The 19,545-nt window shown below is 33.2% G+C and overlaps 1 protein-coding gene across 3 annotated transcripts; it reads right to left on the bottom strand.

Annotated features, from left to right (window-relative positions):
* Positions 1-1,285: 1,285 nt before the first annotated feature.
* Positions 1,286-19,408, bottom strand: LOC129220537 (sulfotransferase ssu-1-like). Of its 3 annotated transcripts, none has more exons than XM_054854967.1 (5): positions 19,271-19,408; positions 7,632-8,032; positions 5,430-5,681; positions 4,055-4,277; positions 1,286-1,466 (listed from the first exon to the last, which is right to left on the bottom strand). In XM_054854967.1, the coding sequence occupies exons 2-5, from the start codon at positions 8,016-8,018 to the stop codon at positions 1,348-1,350; spliced, it is 981 nt and encodes a 326-aa protein (XP_054710942.1). In that variant the 5' UTR covers positions 8,019-8,032; positions 19,271-19,408; the 3' UTR covers positions 1,286-1,347. The 3 variants fall into 3 exon arrangements, with proteins under 3 accessions (XP_054710942.1, XP_054710943.1, XP_054710941.1); XM_054854968.1 differs by lacking the exon at positions 19,271-19,408 and adding an exon at positions 16,352-16,418; XM_054854966.1 differs by lacking the exon at positions 19,271-19,408 and adding an exon at positions 11,995-12,127.
* Between the last annotated feature and the right edge of the window lie 137 nt (positions 19,409-19,545).

Raw genomic sequence — 19,545 nt, 5'->3', positions numbered from 1 at the left:
AAAGCATTAAATCCTTGATAGTCAGTGTGAGTTCAGTGGGACAATATGGCTGTTTCATATTTAGGCAGCTGGTTACTGACACAAGTCAATATTTCAGCCACATCCTATTTTTAAACACACTACTTAATTTTTTCAATATAAAATAAATCAAAATAAAAAACCACCTTTTTGTGCCAAGCACATTATTCTTTAACATTTGCTAGATACGCATATTTTTTTCAACTATAAATAATAATCTGCGGTTACTGTACAGTAAGTACAGTGTTAAGTCATTATTTTTACTGCATGACTGTTGTTCAGATTTTGAAAGTTAAATGCAGCTGCATTTTTTGGAAGTTAGATGTAATGTACAAAAAAATATGTATATGATGCTGTCAGTGCTTAGTGTTAATATGCTAAGCAAAATCATATGCATTTAATTTTAGAAAAGGATCCTCTTTATGCTGAAATAAATGCTCTCTTTTTAGCATGAAGTACAAAATTTTTTCTCTCTCTCTCTTTTTATTTTGTTAAATTTGAAAAACGGTATTTAAAATATTTTCTTACATGTTATAATTATTCTTAGTTGTAAAATTTTCCATTTCTCTATTTGAAGAAGATGATTAACAATTAAACACTCGAATATGTTGTTGAAACTTACTAATTGCGATAGGTTTTGTGAGTAGAAAAAAATATCAATGACCAAATATAAGCATTATTGGTCAAATTGCTCCATCAAAACATATTCTGGTATAAATGACAACAGAAACAAGTTGTCCTAAATCACTCACATGTGGTCAGAATTACCCTTCATTTTCAACTTTTTGATATTTTTCTTGACGTAATAATAACCACCTCCTTAAAAATCAAATTACTTAGAAGATCAATTCCTTTCTTCTGCTATCTTAAAGAGTCAAAAAATCACCTTAGATCATTAAAATATATATAACTTTATATTTTTAAGGTGAAATAAAACAGTTAAATCATTTTCATAGTCCAATGAATTAATACATAATCTTACTAAAGATCGATATTAATGTTTTCCCAAACTGTATCGTTACCAGGGGTGTGCACATGGGGGGGGGGAGAAGGGACACCTGCTGGCTCGGGCCCGAGACTGAAGGGGGGCTCAAAATTTTTAAAACTATGGGTAAAATATAGGGCTAAACAATATGGAGGGGACACGGAAAAGTCACTTGTGACGAACCCCAAAATTTCTGTGCACTCCCCTGATCGTTAGAGTAAAGCTAGTGCTATAAAAAAAAACTGCTTTGTACTAAGATTACGCTAAATGAAACCAACAGTATTACATACAAAAATAATTTATTCATAAAACTCATGCATAATTTTTATATTTTTCTGACGGATTCACATAACATCCTTCCATAAGTCCGGCAAGTCTGTTCCAGCTGTTCTTTCTTTAAACTTCTTCTCCATTCTTTCATTTTGTTCTTTGGAAAAATAATTATGCCAATCACCAACAATACCTATAACGAAAGGAAGGCATTTACATAGGAATATGGAAACAGGGACAAATTAAAACTAAGTTCATAAGCGAACCCTCCCCCCCCCCCTTTTATAGAACACTTAAAACTACTTCTTCTTCACTCTTAAAATTACTTCTGAAAGTAATGTCTCGTTTGTGAATCTCAGATTAAACAATATCAAATTAAATCTCAGATAATTGCATTTTAGTCTCATCATTTTATAATTATGCAATTCCAAATCAAAAACCAAAGCAAACCCGAAATCAACTCAATTCATTCAAAAACTCGGGAAAGCTTAGTTCTTTTAATTTTGCTATAATTTGACTCGCAATTGTAATTATTCCACAGGTGATCATTTCCAACTGATACTTTTTAAACAAAACAGTATGTATTTTGATATGTTCAAATCAAAATATACATTATACAAAAAATATTTACTCCTAAATTATTGCATTTTTTAAGCTTTGTTTAATGGTATAATTGCATTCTTTTGGATGGTTTTTAAAAAAATGCTAAAAGCATGATAACTAACCGACATGCTACTTTTTAAAATGTCAGCCAGTTACCATGTTTTTAACTTTTTAAGAAAAAAATCATCCAAACTAGATTTCGGGAATTCAGATATACTATTAAGTTCAGCTCAAAAAATAAATAAATAAATAAATAAATAATATAGGGGAAAAGATTGTTTGCACAAAAGTATATTTTGCGTTAAATGTTACAGAATACTTCCTATTTTGCTTAATAATGTCAGTCAGTAACCCGTGAAATTGCCCTACTAATATCCCTCTAAATGTACCGTCAAAGAATTTGTGTGTATGTATGTGCTTGTGCGCGCAATGTCCGGACGAATTTATAGCACGTAGATCGAAATAATTTGACATTTGGTACAAAATTATTTGAGCCCTGGGTGACTGCACCCTCAAAGAGCTTTATTTTTCTTAACATTACTATTTTCTCAACTTTAATTGTTTATTTACTTATTTTAATAACAAATTGTTTGCTTGTTTGTTTCTTGTAATTATTTTTTATGCTAAATTTTCGCAAAAATTTTTTATGAAGGCCAAAATTCTTGCATACCTTAACATTGTGTATGATTTTTAAGAACCTTTTTGAACAAAATGAAGTTTATTTCAAGTTACTAAGATAGGTGGAAAAGGATGCATGAGCGTTTCTAATTTAGCGAACATCCTAGGAAAAACTCAGTTAACATTTGCATTTCTTAACGCTAATTAGCTTAGCAAACGATTTTTTTCTTTACTAACCAAATAAAGTTGCGTAGCTATCTTCTACGATTGTCGAACGTAAGCGAGCAGGTAGAAAAGCCCTCTAAATTTTAAAAAGATGAAAATAATAGAATCAAAATGAAAAATTCCCCTTCTTTCCTTCTAGAATTTTAAGATCTTTTCTTTGTAGTCAAAAAACCCTGTAAGTAAAAATAAAACAAAAGCGGAATCCTGTGGAATCCTTGCCGCTCTCCCTCCGCTCCCTCTCATTAATTTACATTTAAATGAAAATAGCAATTACGATGTTAATCTTGTTGTTATTGTTCTCTTGTATGGCAAAGTGCAAGGAGAAAAAAGAAAGGAATAAAAATTGCCGAAGGCGTGAATCACAGCCTTGGCAATGCCAATGGCTCTATCTGAGTACAAAGTGTAGTGCCTGCCTAGACACAGTCTAGTAGACAGTGCTTGCAACCCTCATATGTCCTGGAATCATTGGGAAAGATCTTCATGACCTTAAAATGTCTTAAGTCTTGTTATTGTTGTTGTAATTTCTCGACAGTAATTTAATTCTGGCAGCAAGATTTTTTTTTTTTTTTTTTTTTTTTTTCGGGTTTGGGCAGAGCTTTTGTTTTTCAACTGCGTTGACATCAAAAACCGTAGTAGATGAAGTGACAGACTCGAGTGTTCTGGCTTCATTGGCAATAAGTTAATAGGCCAACTCATTCCCTTCGATGTTGACATGGGCCAGGATCCACTGAAGGGTACATGATTTGCCCATTGTAGCAATGGAGAACAGAAGAGAATTGATTTCCAGAGTGAGCCTAATTTTTACTTCTTTGATGGTTTCGAGAGCAGATCTGATATCTGAGAACACAACAATGCTGTGATGTTAATCGACGCGAATTTTAATCTTAATCAACGTGAAAGAAAATGCTTTCTTTTGCTCTTTCTTAGTAATACAAAACAAGAAATATTCTTAATTTGTACTGAAATTGTTACTTAAAAACCTATAATTGGATTCCTTTTCGAGCAGAGATCAAACAAAATTTTAATAATCATTGTATCACTAAAAAGTGCTGGCATTTCTGTTGGCAGTACTTTTTTCCTCAAAAACCCTTTTTACGGTTTAAAAAAACGAGAATGTTGTAGCTGAACTGAATAAAAAGAACGAGGTACAGCTACTGAGCTTCAAACCGATGTAAGTCACGTGGCATACTAACTGCCACTGTAATAATTTACTTTTTACGAAAAAATGTTCTTTCTACTGCAAGCAGTCCACTTTACCGTACTGTATTTACCTTAAAATTTTCATGAGCTTCTAAGTGTAGTAAAATGATGTATGTGTTGCCTAAAAGAACGTACCTTTTCTCACAAAAGTGACTGATGTTTGATCAGAATTGAACAACTTCTTATCGCCGCCAAAGAGTTTCCTTAGATTCTCGGGTACATCGGGGTTGTTGATGATCATTTCTTTGGGGAGGGTGCACATTTCTGCTAAGTGTCTGTTCAAGTGCTCTTTCATGAAAGCGAAACTACTGTGGTGGATGACGTCCGCAAGAAGTTTCTCATCCTTCTCCAGAGCTTCCTTAGAAAAATAAAAAAACAGAATACCGTCAAGGTTTTGAATTTACGCTCTCTAAAAGAAACCTTTGTATTTTTTTCTGCAATTAAAAGAGTTCAAGCTTTGATTAAGCTATCTAAGCACCATTTCTCTCAATTTTGGGTTCAAATGCCCCTTTGTATGACTTAAAAATTTAATAAATGAGAGAGAATGTCTGAAAATATTGTAATCATAATTCAACATAACGAGGATCTGACAATATAACAAAAAAAAGGAACTATTTGGAAACTTTCTTGTCTATCTTTAAAAGTTCATCTCCATTTGCTTCTTTATAGGTTTGTATTTGATGAAATGATTATATAAACACTTCGAATAGGTAGTCTTTATATGTTTCTAAATACAAATATTTTTAATTCTACGCTTGTTTCGGGCTTCTTTCCCCTTAGTGGTTGATGAGCTGTCCAACAGAAGTAGAAAGTGATGAAGAGCTCCAAAAATACACTTTTAGAGTTCTTCATCATTCAACAGAGAAACAATACATTTCAAGTTTCGTTTGAAATAATATGAAATGAAGAATAGTTGGACTGTTCTTGGAATGGTTCATGCTGTTCTGTTGGCGAATATATAAGGGTGATTTTATAAAAGGAGGAAAGTTTGGAATTATTTTTTTTTTAAATAAATTTTATTTAAAAAATCTGAAAGAATTAAGGAAATACTTTAAAAATTATGTAACTAAAACAAGATATCGGATATCAGCAGAGTATAGATCTCATTCACAGCACTAGAATGGTGATGTCAGTGTTCAAAATTATTGTTTATATTTAAAATATTAATAAAAAAACTTTATCATTTTATAATACAAATAATAGTGTATGACTTACAACAAATATTAGAAAATGAGTATCAACTTCTAAATTGTGCTTGTATTATCACATGCTTTGATCTTCAGATAAAACTTTTTCCTGACTGGAACTACATGCATTATTATAAAGTTAAAATGTTACCATATAATTTGGCGCTGAAATCAGAGTAAATATTTCCCCATTTCGCTTTGCCCGCCCCTGTAGTTCGCTTTTCCCCACATTTCCCTACATCTCCTTGTTTCTCACTGCCCCCATGTCTCAAACGCTTGGATTCAATGCGGGTGTGTTTAAATTAAGCAGGCAAGTTACGTACTCTGTATTGCGAACCCATGAACTCGGCGATTCTGAGAACATTGGTTTTCGTGTCCTTCTTGAGTTCTTCGTACGTGATGAACAGCACATTGGGGTCGTTCCTGTGTTCGTACCAAGACAGCAAGCAGTCAAAGTAGTCTCCGAAATCGACCTTCCCTTCCATGAACAATTCGAAATATACATCGAAGTCGCCTCCTTGGAACTCATAGCCCAAAATGTTTTCCGTGTGATGGTAAAAAGAAACACAGCAATCCTACATGAGAAGAAAAATCGTTTTTTAAATGAACCTTTGTACACAAACAAATAAAATCACAGTTTAAAGTGGATTTTAGTATAAAATTATTTTACTTTTTTATAAATTTTTTTTTCTAATTTCTTTGCAATTAATTAAGTAAAATCCTAACATCGATTTTATACTACACAATACTCAGAACAGTAGCTTGCTTTCTTAACTGCTACCCGTGAAAAAGATTCTATCCTTGTCTTATCTGACAGCCTAATTAGTAAACATTTGTTTTCAAAGTAGCATCTACTACATAACTCTATTTCTTTGCTCAAAAGAATTGAAACAGCAATGAGCCTATTAAGCACAAAAAAATATTTTTGCATTATGACATTTTTTAATATATAAACGGGAGTCTAACTATAACATCAATGGCAGTTTCTACAAACAGAAAATCTCTGTACTCCATCTCAAGAAAAATTATCAAATATATATGAGGCGGTGCAAACAACAGTGGTGAAACTTAATTGTATAAAAATTATCAAGTTACGTTCATATCTAAACTCTCGACATGTGAATCTCGACGATTTAATACAAGTTAAAGTAACTAATTATGAAGCAGTTTTGACTAAACAAATTGCTTTTATCGTGCCATGGATTTTCGATAGTACTTTTAGTAAAACACTTAGTTTCTCAAAATGAGGTAAAATCGACTTACACCACTTTTCCTTTCACTACCTTATGTTGTCAAAAAAAGTCGAGCATTTTCAAAATTAGCATTTTTCGAAGTTTTACAGATACATGACGAATTTCTCCAACTTTTACCACATGAAAGGTACACTTGAGCTCCCCCTCTTTAGTAAAATTTAACCATGCATGCGTGTAGGGGACCAGCTACAAATTGAAAAAGGAAAAAAACATGTTTGTTTTTATCATCTTGTATCGTAAAATCTGGGAATAATCTGTAAATAATTTTTACTCAAATCGTTTCTCCATAAGAACAATGACGTATCAGTAAATTTTTGAATAATTAAGTTTTAATGTTTAATGTCATCACAAAACCTTAAAGTTTTCGCAGTTTGAATGAAGAATGACATAATTGATTAAGGGTTGGAAATTAGGGTTAAAATAATTGTGTTTTAATTCCAGGTTTGTTAATGTAAAAATCAAGAATCTGTGCTCTGCATACACCTTTGTTGTTATTTTCAATCACTTAATTTACTTTCACAGTTAATATTTCAAATATATTTTTGAATTCTTTTTTTTTTCTCGCCCGTTAAATTTGTTTTATCAGTTGGGTCATTGTTCTTTTAAAACTTTCACAAGTTTTAGGTTCATGACAGGCAGCGTTTTCTAAGGAACTTCACCAAACTTTCAGAAAACTTGACAACATATCACAAAACTGGAATCCAAAATAAAAATGTTCAATATTTGTTAAAAAAGGGATATTAAAAGCAATTGATTTTTCGCTGCGCATGCGCGAAAGACAGTTCGTTTTAATCTTTTTAATTTTGTAGCCAAGTATATGTGGCAACTTATAATTGAATATCGTAAATATGTTTTAAAATGATCTTGTGAGTTGTTTCGGACAAGGAATAAATGTTAAGGGATTGCTCACAAATCAGTTACTTTCAAGCAGTCTTTCAGCGTTGGTATGTCGTGATTTCTAATAAAAACATATTATTTGTGGATAGTCTCTTATCATCCATCTGCTACCTATCTTTTTGCATTTTAAGTAGTGTTACAAAGAAAAGGTTTACTACTCCATTGCATGTGAGATCTTTTAATGCTATGTTAAAATAGTTTTTAGAAACACTGGCATTGATAGCGTCATGGGAAAATCAATTTTTGAAACGACTTTGAAATGAATTAACAATTTTAAAGCGCTTTGTTTTCGAAATGTTACTTCAAATGCCACAATATACTTATTTCCAGTATTAAAACTAATGGTATGTTTGACAAATATGTTTCACCTATTACCTTAGGATTCCTGGCCACAAAGATATATTTTGCTTCAGCGGACATCGGCGTCATATGATAAGGCAAATGAAATTTGATGGCCCCCGGTCTCTTCATCGTCTCCGCGGCTTCTGCTCCGGTCATTTCGAGGAATGGCGTCTGAGTAAAGAATTCCAGAGCTGACTGAAAGGGTTTCCCATCTCTGTAGATGCATGCCACAATGTTCTGGACCCAGGTAGTTCCGCATTTTGGATAAGTCACGATGAAAAGGTCATCGGGTCGAGGTTTATAAGCTAAGGCAGATCGAAATGCTTCTACAGAAAACATGCCAGGTAAGCGGAATCCGTCAATGTCTCGATAAAAGGGTATTTTCTTTCCCTTGATCGTTTCTGGGATGTCTTCTGCCATTGCTTGATATATTTCTAAAATATGATTCAAAAACAAAACAACTACTAGAGTTTAGGCTACCATATGTGAAGAACAAAGTATATTTATTTATACAGTACCAAAAAAAAAACAGTATGCTGTTACAAAATAGTATAAAAACCTATGTGAAATATGTGGATTAACATTGTTACAACATTAAAGTGCATTTTAATTATCTTTTTTACATTAATGCTTCTCCGATTTCCTTGTACATACATTAAAGCCTGTCACAAAAAACGAACTTAAATAAATCGATTAAAATTCTTATCCTACTAACCAGCCAATGAAAAAACGAGCATATTAAAAGCATCGTAATTAATGAAATAATTAATCAAGCATTGAAAAGAAAATTGGAATGTATGTACTGAGGTAAGGAAAGAATGAATGGAGTATGGGAATATTGTACGAAAAGAAACTTATGGCCTAACCCTAACTTGAAACCAAATTTTAAAAAATTGCACAAGAAGCGCTAAACATATCTCCTCCGTAAAAGTTTTTTCCCCTGTGTGTGTGTCCTTACTAATATTATAGTTGCGAAAGTGAGTTTGTTTGCTTGTTTCTTACATTTTCAAGTCTTAACTAGTCAGTCAACCAAATCATGAAGTTTTCTGTACACGTTGTCGGGGGTGCAGAATAGAACATAGGATAACTTTTATCTAGAACGAAGTATTCCAAGAATTTTAAACCAATTTTGAAGAAAGTCATAAATTTGTGAAGATATCATCGAAAAAAAATCGTATTTGTTCGATTTTAACTTCAGGTCAAAGCCCTTAAAAAGCTGCTGTCATAGAGAGGTTTTCTAAGACTAAACGAGCTGATGTGTGCATCACATGACTTCCTTTTACACCAATTGAACGTTATTTCCCCATTATTGCAATTTTAATGTGATTCAATAGTTAACTCTCTAAATATGACCAATTTAGAACCATATGTAAAAAAAAAACCGCCAAATTTGTCGCCAAGTTGGCGACAAAATTTGGCGACCAAAAGACTGGCGATATATCGCCAAGTGTCCGCCAAATTATAACACCACTTGAGTTTGCATCGAAATTAACAATATTTCCCCCCAAAAAGTACAAAAGACCCCCTTAGAAACACCCGAATGCAATCAAAAAGTAAGGTGCACAACTAGACCCACCAGGAGTCTACGTAAAAAATTTCAATTTTCTAGGACATACCGTTCTTGAGTTATAGCGACATACACACGCACATACGCACATACGTACATACGCACATACAAATGTCACGAGAAAACTCGTTGCAATTAACTCGGGAAACGTCGAAATGGAATTTTTCGGGTGTCTATATGTTCTTAGGCATATATCACGTGTGGTCGGGTCGGGGGAAAAAAAAACTCAATATTCATTTGGGGGGTGAGCAAAATAGAAATTAAGGTCGATTCTTGAGTGAAAACTTTTTTGCGAGTACAATACTTCCTTTTTTGTAAAAGGAAGTAAAAAAGTACAGAACCGTTCGAATATTAATTTCAGGAATAAAAATTTGCAAAAAACGTCTCTTTCCACTCGAAATGTTTATCGGATCGTCTCGATTTTAGTTTCATTTTAAAGCCCGTGATAAATAGCCTAAATTAGTCATTTAAACAGTTATAAGAGTTTTAAATAAGTGAAAATCAATTTTAAACAAGACAGTTAAATTTCATAGTCGGCGCCAGCTCTGTTTTAATTAGTAGTCCTGTCGAGTATGAAGAACTCGTCGAGAAGAAATGTTTGTTGCCATTTTCTGCTTGAGTGTGAACAAATAAAGTTTTTAATTTTGCTTTGAAGTTTTTTTTTTTTTTCTTTTGTATGAGGGGGTGGTGGGGCAGTTAAAATTTAACCCTTTTAATTTCTTTTTTCGCGATTTATTTATTTTCTTGTACTCCTGGCAGAAGAGAATCAAAGATTTTAATATTGTTAATAGAAACGTTTACCATTGACTTGAATCTAATCGGAACTGCTAGACATACTCTTAACTTTATTTCATAGTAGTTGGTGCTGATGTGAATTTTGAAGGGCTGACGTCGTTATTCCAATGGGAATTTTCAGAGAACTTATTCAAATGGGAATACTTTGAAGCTATTGTTCCAATCCTGATGAGGGTTAAAAAAGATAGTGTTGATGTTATATTGAATTTTTCTCATTCTGAAAAGGGGTTTTGGAACTATTTTCCTTATCCAGGTAGATATTTTTAAAGGGATTGTTGTTAATTGAAAACTGTAACTCTTATTCTAACAGGGATTTTCAAAAACAGATGCCCTTATCACAATAGGGAATATTAAAGAATGTTTTTTTTTTTTTTGTTATAAAGAGTTTGGTTGACTATTGTCTTCATTCTGAAGGACATTTTTAGGGGCTGTTCAAATCCTAAAGAAGATTTGAATGATCCGTTGTCTTTGTTGTGGGAATATTGCCTTAATTATAATGGCCCATCTAGCTAAATTTCCTCTTATTTATTCAGGATAAAAAGACATACCACACGACTCACTTGTCCTCAGTTCTTTTTCTTGGCAAGGATCGATGCAACAATCTAGATTGCTCATGCAACGTCGGACGCAATCTGACGGGAATTGGAATTTTTAGAGAATTGATAACTTTATTTACGAAGTTTCCTTTTCCGAAAGGGAAATTTTTGAGACTAATGTCTGAATTTAAATATAGGTTTTATTGGACTGTTTTCATTATTGTGGCGGGAAATTTAACACTTTTTTTTGAGCAATCACGATAGCTAATTATTTTTATTTGATCGTCCTTGATGTTTGGTTCCTTTTTCAACCCCACCGTCCTCTGCAGGCGCGACTCCTCCCGGAAGCGGCTACTCCTGGTTGGTGGCGTCCATGTCCTACACACACGCACGCTCATACACACTCATAGACACGCGCCTTTACACACATACACACACGCCAAACATGCATACACACAGGTTTACGCACACACTCAAGCCTACACATACACAACTGTACACACGTAACCACCCAAGAGGAGGGACAGGAGCCATTTTTAGAAACAAGTGAGTAGGGTAGTAACCAAGTAGAGTTCTGTCGCAACTCGTGATTGCGAAAAACATAATCTGAATTCAAAATTTCAGAACCCAAATTAATCATAAACTTAATTAATTTTGATTTTGATTTCATTTAAGCTCTATCATTGAGCATGCATCACTTAACGTAACTTTTACTTTCGAAGTAGAAACCGGGCGGCACAGCTAATCATTAGAATGTCACTAAGGTATCATTTCGTTCCGTTTTAACTAACATCGACTTAAGGTACACAATGAAAACTTAGCATTTTTTATCTAGACATTTTTCACTCGTCTATGAACCTTACCAAAGAGAGAAGTCAAAATGTGTTTTTAACTGATAAATTTTGAAAATTCAATAGTATGGCATCATTTTAAAACCCCGAGTATGCATCTTTACTTTGTCAAGTAATATTCTCACTTGCCATTTTATACATTTTGCTTTAACTTGAGTGTTTTGCGTTTACTTCCTTTTTAGTAGTTCAGTGAAAAGAGGACATTATTGGCCTCAAATTTGAGGTGAACTACTTTCGCAAAACCCTACGATAGTAACCCAACTCAACTCAGCGCCTATCACTCTTCTCTAATGCCCCCGAAAGAAGTAAACATTGTTAACATTAAGCTTTAACCTGTCGAAGCCGCTCTATACAAACCTCAATAAGTTGATAACAACACAATATTCACTCGCGAAACCAACATTAATTATTTATTTTTATTAGACGCTTTCTGAAATTTGATTTCTTTCTCTCATCATGTATTTCATCAAACTCCAGGAATGGATTGAATTTAAAACACAATATGTGTTTCATCCGACCCTATTTGTGAAATTACCTTAATTTTCATAATTTAAATTTTTATTTAAAAAAAAGGACATTTCGAGAGATTTTTAAAATGTTCCACGGTTATTTTTCAAAATAATCTAAAAAGCATTTTTATAACTCACCTTTACGTAGAATAAAAAGATGAAAAACACAGTGTCAATCGATGGAATTTTGTGACACAAAAAGAGTGCTTGACAAAGGAGTGAGAAAAATTATTGCCTTATCATAGCACTTAAAGATCAATGTTGTTTCTTCTGATAGTTTATTTGACGTTTGATTTAAGATAGTGTAAAATTTGAATCAAAGCAATTGAATCTGTAAATGTCGCTGGTGAAACTTTTATCTGTACTATTTGTTTTACGTAAATCAAACAAAAGAGTAGCTTGACAATAGAGAGTGTTATCAGATGAAGTGTATAAGATTTTGAAATGTTCTGTATTAATGAAAATTTAAAATTTAGAGCACTAACTGGTAACAAATACCGGTATAGGATTTCGGCCACTTTTATTCACACTACAAATTTTCCCAGTACACATTGGAAACACATTTGAGGCAGTGAGAAGCAAAGGCATGCAAGTGAACTATTTTAAGTTTCAAATAAAACGCATTCAAAGATCAGATCCTAGTTAGGCTTTCATTGAATTTTTTTTCTAAATCATGCTATACAACAGCACCTACAGGGACTACTAGTACAATCTCTTGCCCCAAGACAGAGGAGAGGTTCACCTACCATTTGTACTGGTTATCTCCCAATTTTTAATTTTGACATTTGCATCTCTTTGCTTCTCACTGCCTCATTTGTAACACTTTAATTCAAAACGAGCTCATGTGTGCATCACATGACTTGCTTTTACACCAATTTCATGTTATTTCCCCATTATTGGCAATTTTAATGTGATTCAATATAAAACTCTCTAAATATCACCAACAGTGGCCAAATTGAAACCAGATTTAAAAAAAAATCGCCAAACTTGTCGCCAAGTTGATGATAAAACTTGGCGACCGAAAGGCTGGCTATATATCGCCAAGTGTCCGCAAAATTATAACACCACTTGAGTTTGCATCGAAACTAACAATGATTTCCCCCCAAAAAACGCCAAAAAACCCCTTTAGAAACACCCGAATGCAACCAAAAGGGGAGGTGCACAACTAGACCCCACTAGGAGTCTACGTACCAAATTTCAACTTTCTAGGACGCACTGTTCTTGAGTTATGCGACATACATACGCATATAAGCACATACATACATACGTACATACGGACATCACGAGAAAACTCGCTGTAATTAACTCGGGAATCGCCAAAATGGATATTTCGGGTGTCTATACGTTCTTAGGCACTTATCCACGTGTGGTCGAGTTGAAAAAAAAAAACTCACCATTCATTTGGGGGTGAGCAAAATGGAAATTAGGGCCGACTTTTGGGTGAAATTTTTTTCGCGAATACAATACTTCCTTTTTTGTGAAATGAAGTAAAAAAGGGTCCCAGTTGCCTAAATGTGTGCTAAGATATGTTTTAAATGTGCTTCGTTAAAAGGAAAGTCCACTGAAATGCACGAGGAATCTGTTCCGAATGTATCGCGCTCCAGATATTTGTCAACATTACTCAAGCAGCAAAAATTTCACTTTTTTGTTTGCTTTCCGCTTGCAGCAGCACAAAAATCTTTAAAATAATGTCTTACTTTTAAATTTTAATGAAGTATGTTAAAAAAGTTATGGCATATCATCGAAAAGCACTTTTTTAAAATAATATGTATGCAATTTACAAGTTAAACTTACTTTTTCTGATTTCAATGCAACAACACACCTGCAGTTTTGAAACCTGCCCCCAATGAGTTAAAATTACCTATTTGAGGAAATTTGGATTAGAATTCAGTTGAGGGAGACTAGTCTTTCAAAAACTAACATTTTCTGACGTATGGGAGGGAGTCTGAGGATTAATGAGAGAAAGAGAGAGAGAGAGAAGTTCTAAAACATCATCCTTTCCATCCTTGTCAACCAACAGTGTCATCGCAACCAATCGCGCAAAAATAAAGCTTAAATTGTGTTTGAAATCTGCTAAAAAGGGCTATGATTCGAGTTCTATGTAACTTGGAAGTTCCACATAACCCTTTCTTCAGAGCTTTCTTGGTGCAGTGTTTCAGCAGGACAATGCACGTCCACATGTCGCACGTAACGTACAAGTGTTCTTCGGTGCACGACAGGTTGCGCTACTTCCTTGGTCTGCCCATTCTCCGGATATGACGCCCGTCAAGCATGTCTCGGATTGCGTTGGTCTGAGACTCACCCATGTGTCTCGTCCGGCAGTTGGTACGGAAAAACTTTGGCTTCAGATTGAAGGCATGTGGGATGCTATTCCCAATTATGACATTCAAGACCTCTATGATTCGATATTAAACGTGTATGGGCTCGCATAGCTGCGCAGGGTAGCTACATTCGACATTAATTTACGCCAGTTATTTTTATTTCAGTGATCTGTAATTCTGATAGTTTATTTGTATCACTATGAGTAATATGTGCGATACATTTTATCCTTTTCCAATGAGTCCTTCATGTTGTTGCAACTTTCACAAACATAAGTGTAGTTAGAAATAACTTATCTGACGTTATTCTACTCTTATTAAAACAATAACCCATTTAGTCTTTCTAACAAACATTTTTGAATAACCAGAAAGTCACACTTTTGGCATGTCCCCATCCGCTTTTCAAATGGACTTAAATTATTTAAAAAAATTTTATCAACATTCCGCAAATTCAATTTGTAGTAAAAAATTAAGCATACTTAAATGTGTAAAATAGCATCCTTTAAATAAATTTAATTATTTAAATCATCAAGGTACATCGTTTTAAACTTCGTCCCTAGATTTTCATGTTATTCTCCTGTCCTAGGAATGAATTCAATTATTATACAGTGGCTCCCAAAAGTGTTCGTACACTTTGAAATTTTTTAGTAAAACAAAAATAACGCGAAAGCGAATTCGAATATGAAGTCAAATATTTTTCCACATCATTCCTATGTCATTCTAAATGAAACCTTGTAGTTTTTTCAAAATATTGACGGATCTTCTTTTTGAAATGGGTCAAAAAACGAAGTGACAGAAATAATACGCCACAAAAGTCATCGTACACTCAAATATTTTCGAATAAATTCATGATTAAAATTATCATGTGTGTTTTTTTATTATTTTTGCATTGTGTTGACCCTTAAAGTCATTTGGCTTTAATTTTTTTGTTTATTTATTCCATAATATTATGTTTAATACTTTAAAATGGCTGGTATTCGTAAAAAACCACAAACACCATTTGAAATTTGAATTTTTTCCTTACAGTAGCGGTAAATTGGTTCGAAATGTCTCAAAATTAGTTAATTTATTCCATTCTATAGCAAAGTGTTTGATAAAATGCTTTAAAGAAAAGAATCGGACCTTTTTTTCCTTTCAGAATAATTTTTTTCTTCGATGGTGTTCTTTCGAATAAGGAATAGAAAAATGAGTTTGAAATTCTGTCTGTCGTAACGAATTGCCATGTTTAAGTTCATCAGATTACGGGAAATTTTATCACACTGGAAGCCTGGAATTTTAGGAGCTCAAAGTACTTTTGGTTGTCAATACGTTCTAGTATTTTTATGAATTTGAGTTCATTAACTGTTGTGTAGCACGCATGTAAAGTTGCAAAAAAACGCAGGTGAAGAAATTTTTTCTTGGATTGTAGAATGTCAACAATTCTGAATAAAAATGATTCAAAAGCTCTGACTTTGTAATTCTATTGTCAATACACATGCTTTTATTTGGTTATAGTTGCAGAGTGTAACTACTGATTTTCTAAAAGATATTGGCATCCAAAGTGGCTGTCAAAATCGTTCACATGAAAAATAGCCTACTTTTAATGCGCTGTAGCTCAAGTTTGTCCCATTCCATCTTCTTTTCGTTGGAAGCATTAAAAAGAAGATATTTTCTCGCAATATTTTACGGCCCCTTAACTTCAAAATATTTTAGCGGCCCTGTGCGGCCGCACTGTTTGCCACTCCCTAAGCACGGCCCTGTATATCAAAAGCACGAAGTATTAAATTCAAGTTTCGTACCGTGTAATATCGAAACCGTTTTGTACAAGTGCCGAGTTATATTGAGAGACGCCTGTATATGCTTTCACTGAAGGCTCCTGAATTATTTCAAAAATATGACTGGCTTTGATTGGGAAGATTTCGCGTTAATGTCTGGGAGGTTACTGACATTTAGCTAGAAACTTTTCTGTTTTTGTCAGATATTTTACTGGTAGACTATCTGGAAGATCTATACTTTTCCTGGAGAATTTTTGAGGGTTACTACCTCACATATTCACATTGAATGAAAGAAAAGAGGGAAACTTCTATCATGCATCTCGATGTGGGTTTAGACAATGTGTCACAACAATCACTTAACCTCCTCAAACCTTAGGACACTGAACTTACCTGATCAGTCTGGCTTTATAACAAATGCCTTACCTTACATCAGAGCAACGAAAGATCGATCATCTTCTCAGTATTTTCACACAACTCTACAAATTCCGCCCTCCTTTACTCCACGATTCTAGATAGCACTATCAGAATGTCAGAAAACCGAAATTTAATATGTACTAAAATCAACAAAGTTTTCACGTTGTTTCTGCTCTGCCAGATAAGCAGCAGATATCCAGAATATCGTCTACAATCATTCATATTTCGTAAGCAACTTCTATTAAAAATAGTTGCTGTATATATGTTACCGTTAAAGTATATAATGCAGTTATTTTATAGAATACCTAGTTATTCCATGAAATAACTGATCGTGTCCGTTAAAGTGTGTAATATGTTATTAATTTGACATTTTAACTAGTTATTCTATAAGTTAAATAATGAGAGACAGTTAAAGTTTAAAATAAACAATTTATCTAAAGTGAAATAACTAGGTTTTCTATAAATAAACTAATGATAAACAAATAAAATGAATAAGAAGCAATTTATCTTATTTGTACAGCGTATAAATGGTATTTATGGAAACGTACCATAAATCATTTGTTACAACAAGGATTACTAAAATGACACTTGGAATTACAAAGAACATTATTTCTAAAGCAAAAACATTTTTTTGTTGACACACTGAGTTTTGGAATAGTTCATAAATGCAGTAGGGATGGAAGGTAAATCTATTTGTCGCGTAAGATATATGGTATAGATTATTTTACACTTTAACGGGCTGCAGATCGTTATTCTATGAAATAACTAGTTAAACCATGAAATACAAGAGAATTTTACACTCTAATGGACACAATCAATTATTCCATGTAATAACATAGGTATTCTATTAAATAACGGATTTAATACTTTAACGGTAACATATATAAATATATAACAACCATTTTTGTATTTTTTTTCCTCTCTCCTCTACGGGGACATTTTAAGTACACTTTACTATGTTATTGACTTTACACTTTCCTGAAACTCTCACAAATTTTCAAAACCAACAACATCCCCGGTGGCAGTGCAAGAGCATCCTAAAAAGTCATGCAAAAATGTTAAAAATTCAGGATATTGTTGCTCTTTTTTGTCCCTTCACTCGTTTTAAAATGTCAGTTTTTCTCAGTTGAATTTTTAAATTCTAATACAAACGAAGAAGAAACATACAATCAATCAAACAATTTCTGCCATCTCCAGATGTTATTTTCTTCATTCTGTGGTAAATTTTGAGGACGAAATAAGCTATGTTTTCTTGGTAATACATTACTACTAAACGCCAGTTGTGCAATAAATTTTTTTTATGATTTCTCTGTAATTTATTTATTTCCCTAATTTTTTCAGGTGTCGTTGGTGACTGACGCAATTATTTCACGAGAAAACAAAACAACAAAAAGGATAAAAAAATTTCAAGAAAAGATGGGTCAAACAGATTTACCAAATATATGGAAAGATGCTATGTAACTTTGACTGTGAATACAGTCTTTGCACATATACTCTGACAAGTTTGAAACTATTTTATGAATCTGAAAGTTTAATTTAGAGCTTTCTGAAAGTCTTACGTGGTTTCTCGAAGAGATAATGGTGGACGCGCGTGATATTTTTTCCCAAAAATCTCATTAAAATAATATAAATAATTCTTTGAAATTGGTTTCTGACTTTGAAAAAAAAAAAAAACATGCACATTCCCATGATAGAGTCAAATGAGAACTAACTTTTCTCAGAAATCCAATCAACATAACGTGCAAAACATTAAACGTAACGTACAGTGTTAAAGGAAACTACTATGTGTATTTGTTTTCTTTTTAAATCTGCACAGCGATGCATTGCATTTGCAGGATTAATTAGTTTTGCCACTTCAAAACTGAATTGAGAAAATTAAACCCTCAAGTTCCTCCCTAAGGAATCCATAAACTCTTAAAAACAAAATAATGAGCTTCTAACGTTAGACTGTTTTAATTTTCCGAAAGCTTTATTTACAACCTATATTTCATGACCTGTCACAACGATATTATTTTTAGGTCAAGTCATCTGAACATTGTGAATGGAATCTTAATTTAAATCCCATTTGTTACGAAATTGTTCTTTAGAAATCATAGTGCGCACGTGAGGTTGTCAATGGAGAGGGCACGTTATGTCCAAGTTCGGTCGTTCTTAATATTAAATACTTTACTAACCCAGTTATGTCATGTCGGAACTTTTGTATTTAAAACAAATATGTTTACGAATGTACAACAACATTCGTTCATGGTTCAATAGGTAGCTTTAACTAAATCTTACATAATTGATTTTAGTTGAATAAATTAAGTTAAACAACGAATTTTCTCAAAGCAAGTACCTGCCATTTTTCTGAGTCATACACACGTATATACGTGCAGAAGTTTGATAGTCACACGTCATAGCATGACTATGACTGGGGAAAATCAACTCTTTCTTCCAAAGATTTTTGTCAAATTTCATGTGTATAAATAAACATGCTAAGTGCAAGAAAAAGATTTAACATTGATCGGAAACAAATAAAATATTTATGTTTTACGACGGGAAGCATCTTTTATAAGCATAATTTAGTGGTTATGGAAGCTTGATTTTTGACCTTGGAGGAGCTCATTTATTCAGATTGAAGGAATAGAAATACTTAGATTTGCACAATATCAACAATCGTTATCGGTAGCTCATACCGCTTCTTCTCGCCCCTATTGTAACAAATGGAATCGTTTAACCATCAGCGAATTCAAAGTTAACCTTACAGAGTAAGTCTATGTTTACGGATTCCTTTATTCAGGAAAAAAAGGGGAAAAAACCTCTTGGTAAATAATATTCAGTATGAAGTACCATAATCATTCCATACACGTAACTTAATAACCATTCTATGTTCGATGAATGCGCAGACTAATTCAGTGACCATAAAATTTCAAGTTTGTCTTACCTTACCTAAGTTAAAATTTCAAAGGAATTCTTTTTTAAAATCACATTCAAAAGAAAGAGCTTCTTTGCTTGTCAAATGTGACCGATCAAGTCATTGAAAGCCCGAAGCAGAATGGAAAATATTAAATTTTATTAAAGACTCGCATCTTTTCTCAGTGCGTCTCAGGGTGCATCTTCTCTTTCCACTTCTGTTCAATTGCTGTAATTGCTCTTAATTCTCCAGATAACACTACCATCTGGTGGCAGAAAAATTCCCCAGAGCAATTCTAGCTGTCTTAAAA

This window comes from Uloborus diversus, chromosome 4 (genome assembly GCF_026930045.1).
Source record: "Uloborus diversus isolate 005 chromosome 4, Udiv.v.3.1, whole genome shotgun sequence".
Taxonomy (NCBI): domain Eukaryota; kingdom Metazoa; phylum Arthropoda; class Arachnida; order Araneae; family Uloboridae; genus Uloborus; species Uloborus diversus.
The sequence above is the reverse complement of the archived record's forward strand: the minus strand, read 5'-3'. Positions and strand labels throughout refer to the sequence as shown.

What these genes read in the sequence shown, in the direction of transcription:
- LOC129220537 (XM_054854967.1), bottom strand. Translation starts at nt 8,018, where the DNA reads ATGGCAGAAGACATCCCAGAAACGATCAAGGGAAAGAAAATACCCTTT. An exon ending in TTGTGGCCAGGAATCCTAAG is followed by an intron (nt 5,682 to 7,631) that starts GTAATAGGTGAA and finishes CTTCTCATGTAG; the next exon opens with GATTGCTGTGTTTCTTTTTA. An exon ending in TCATGGGTTCGCAATACAGA is followed by an intron (nt 4,278 to 5,429) that starts GTACGTAACTTG and finishes TATTTTTCTAAG; the next exon opens with GAAGCTCTGGAGAAGGATGA.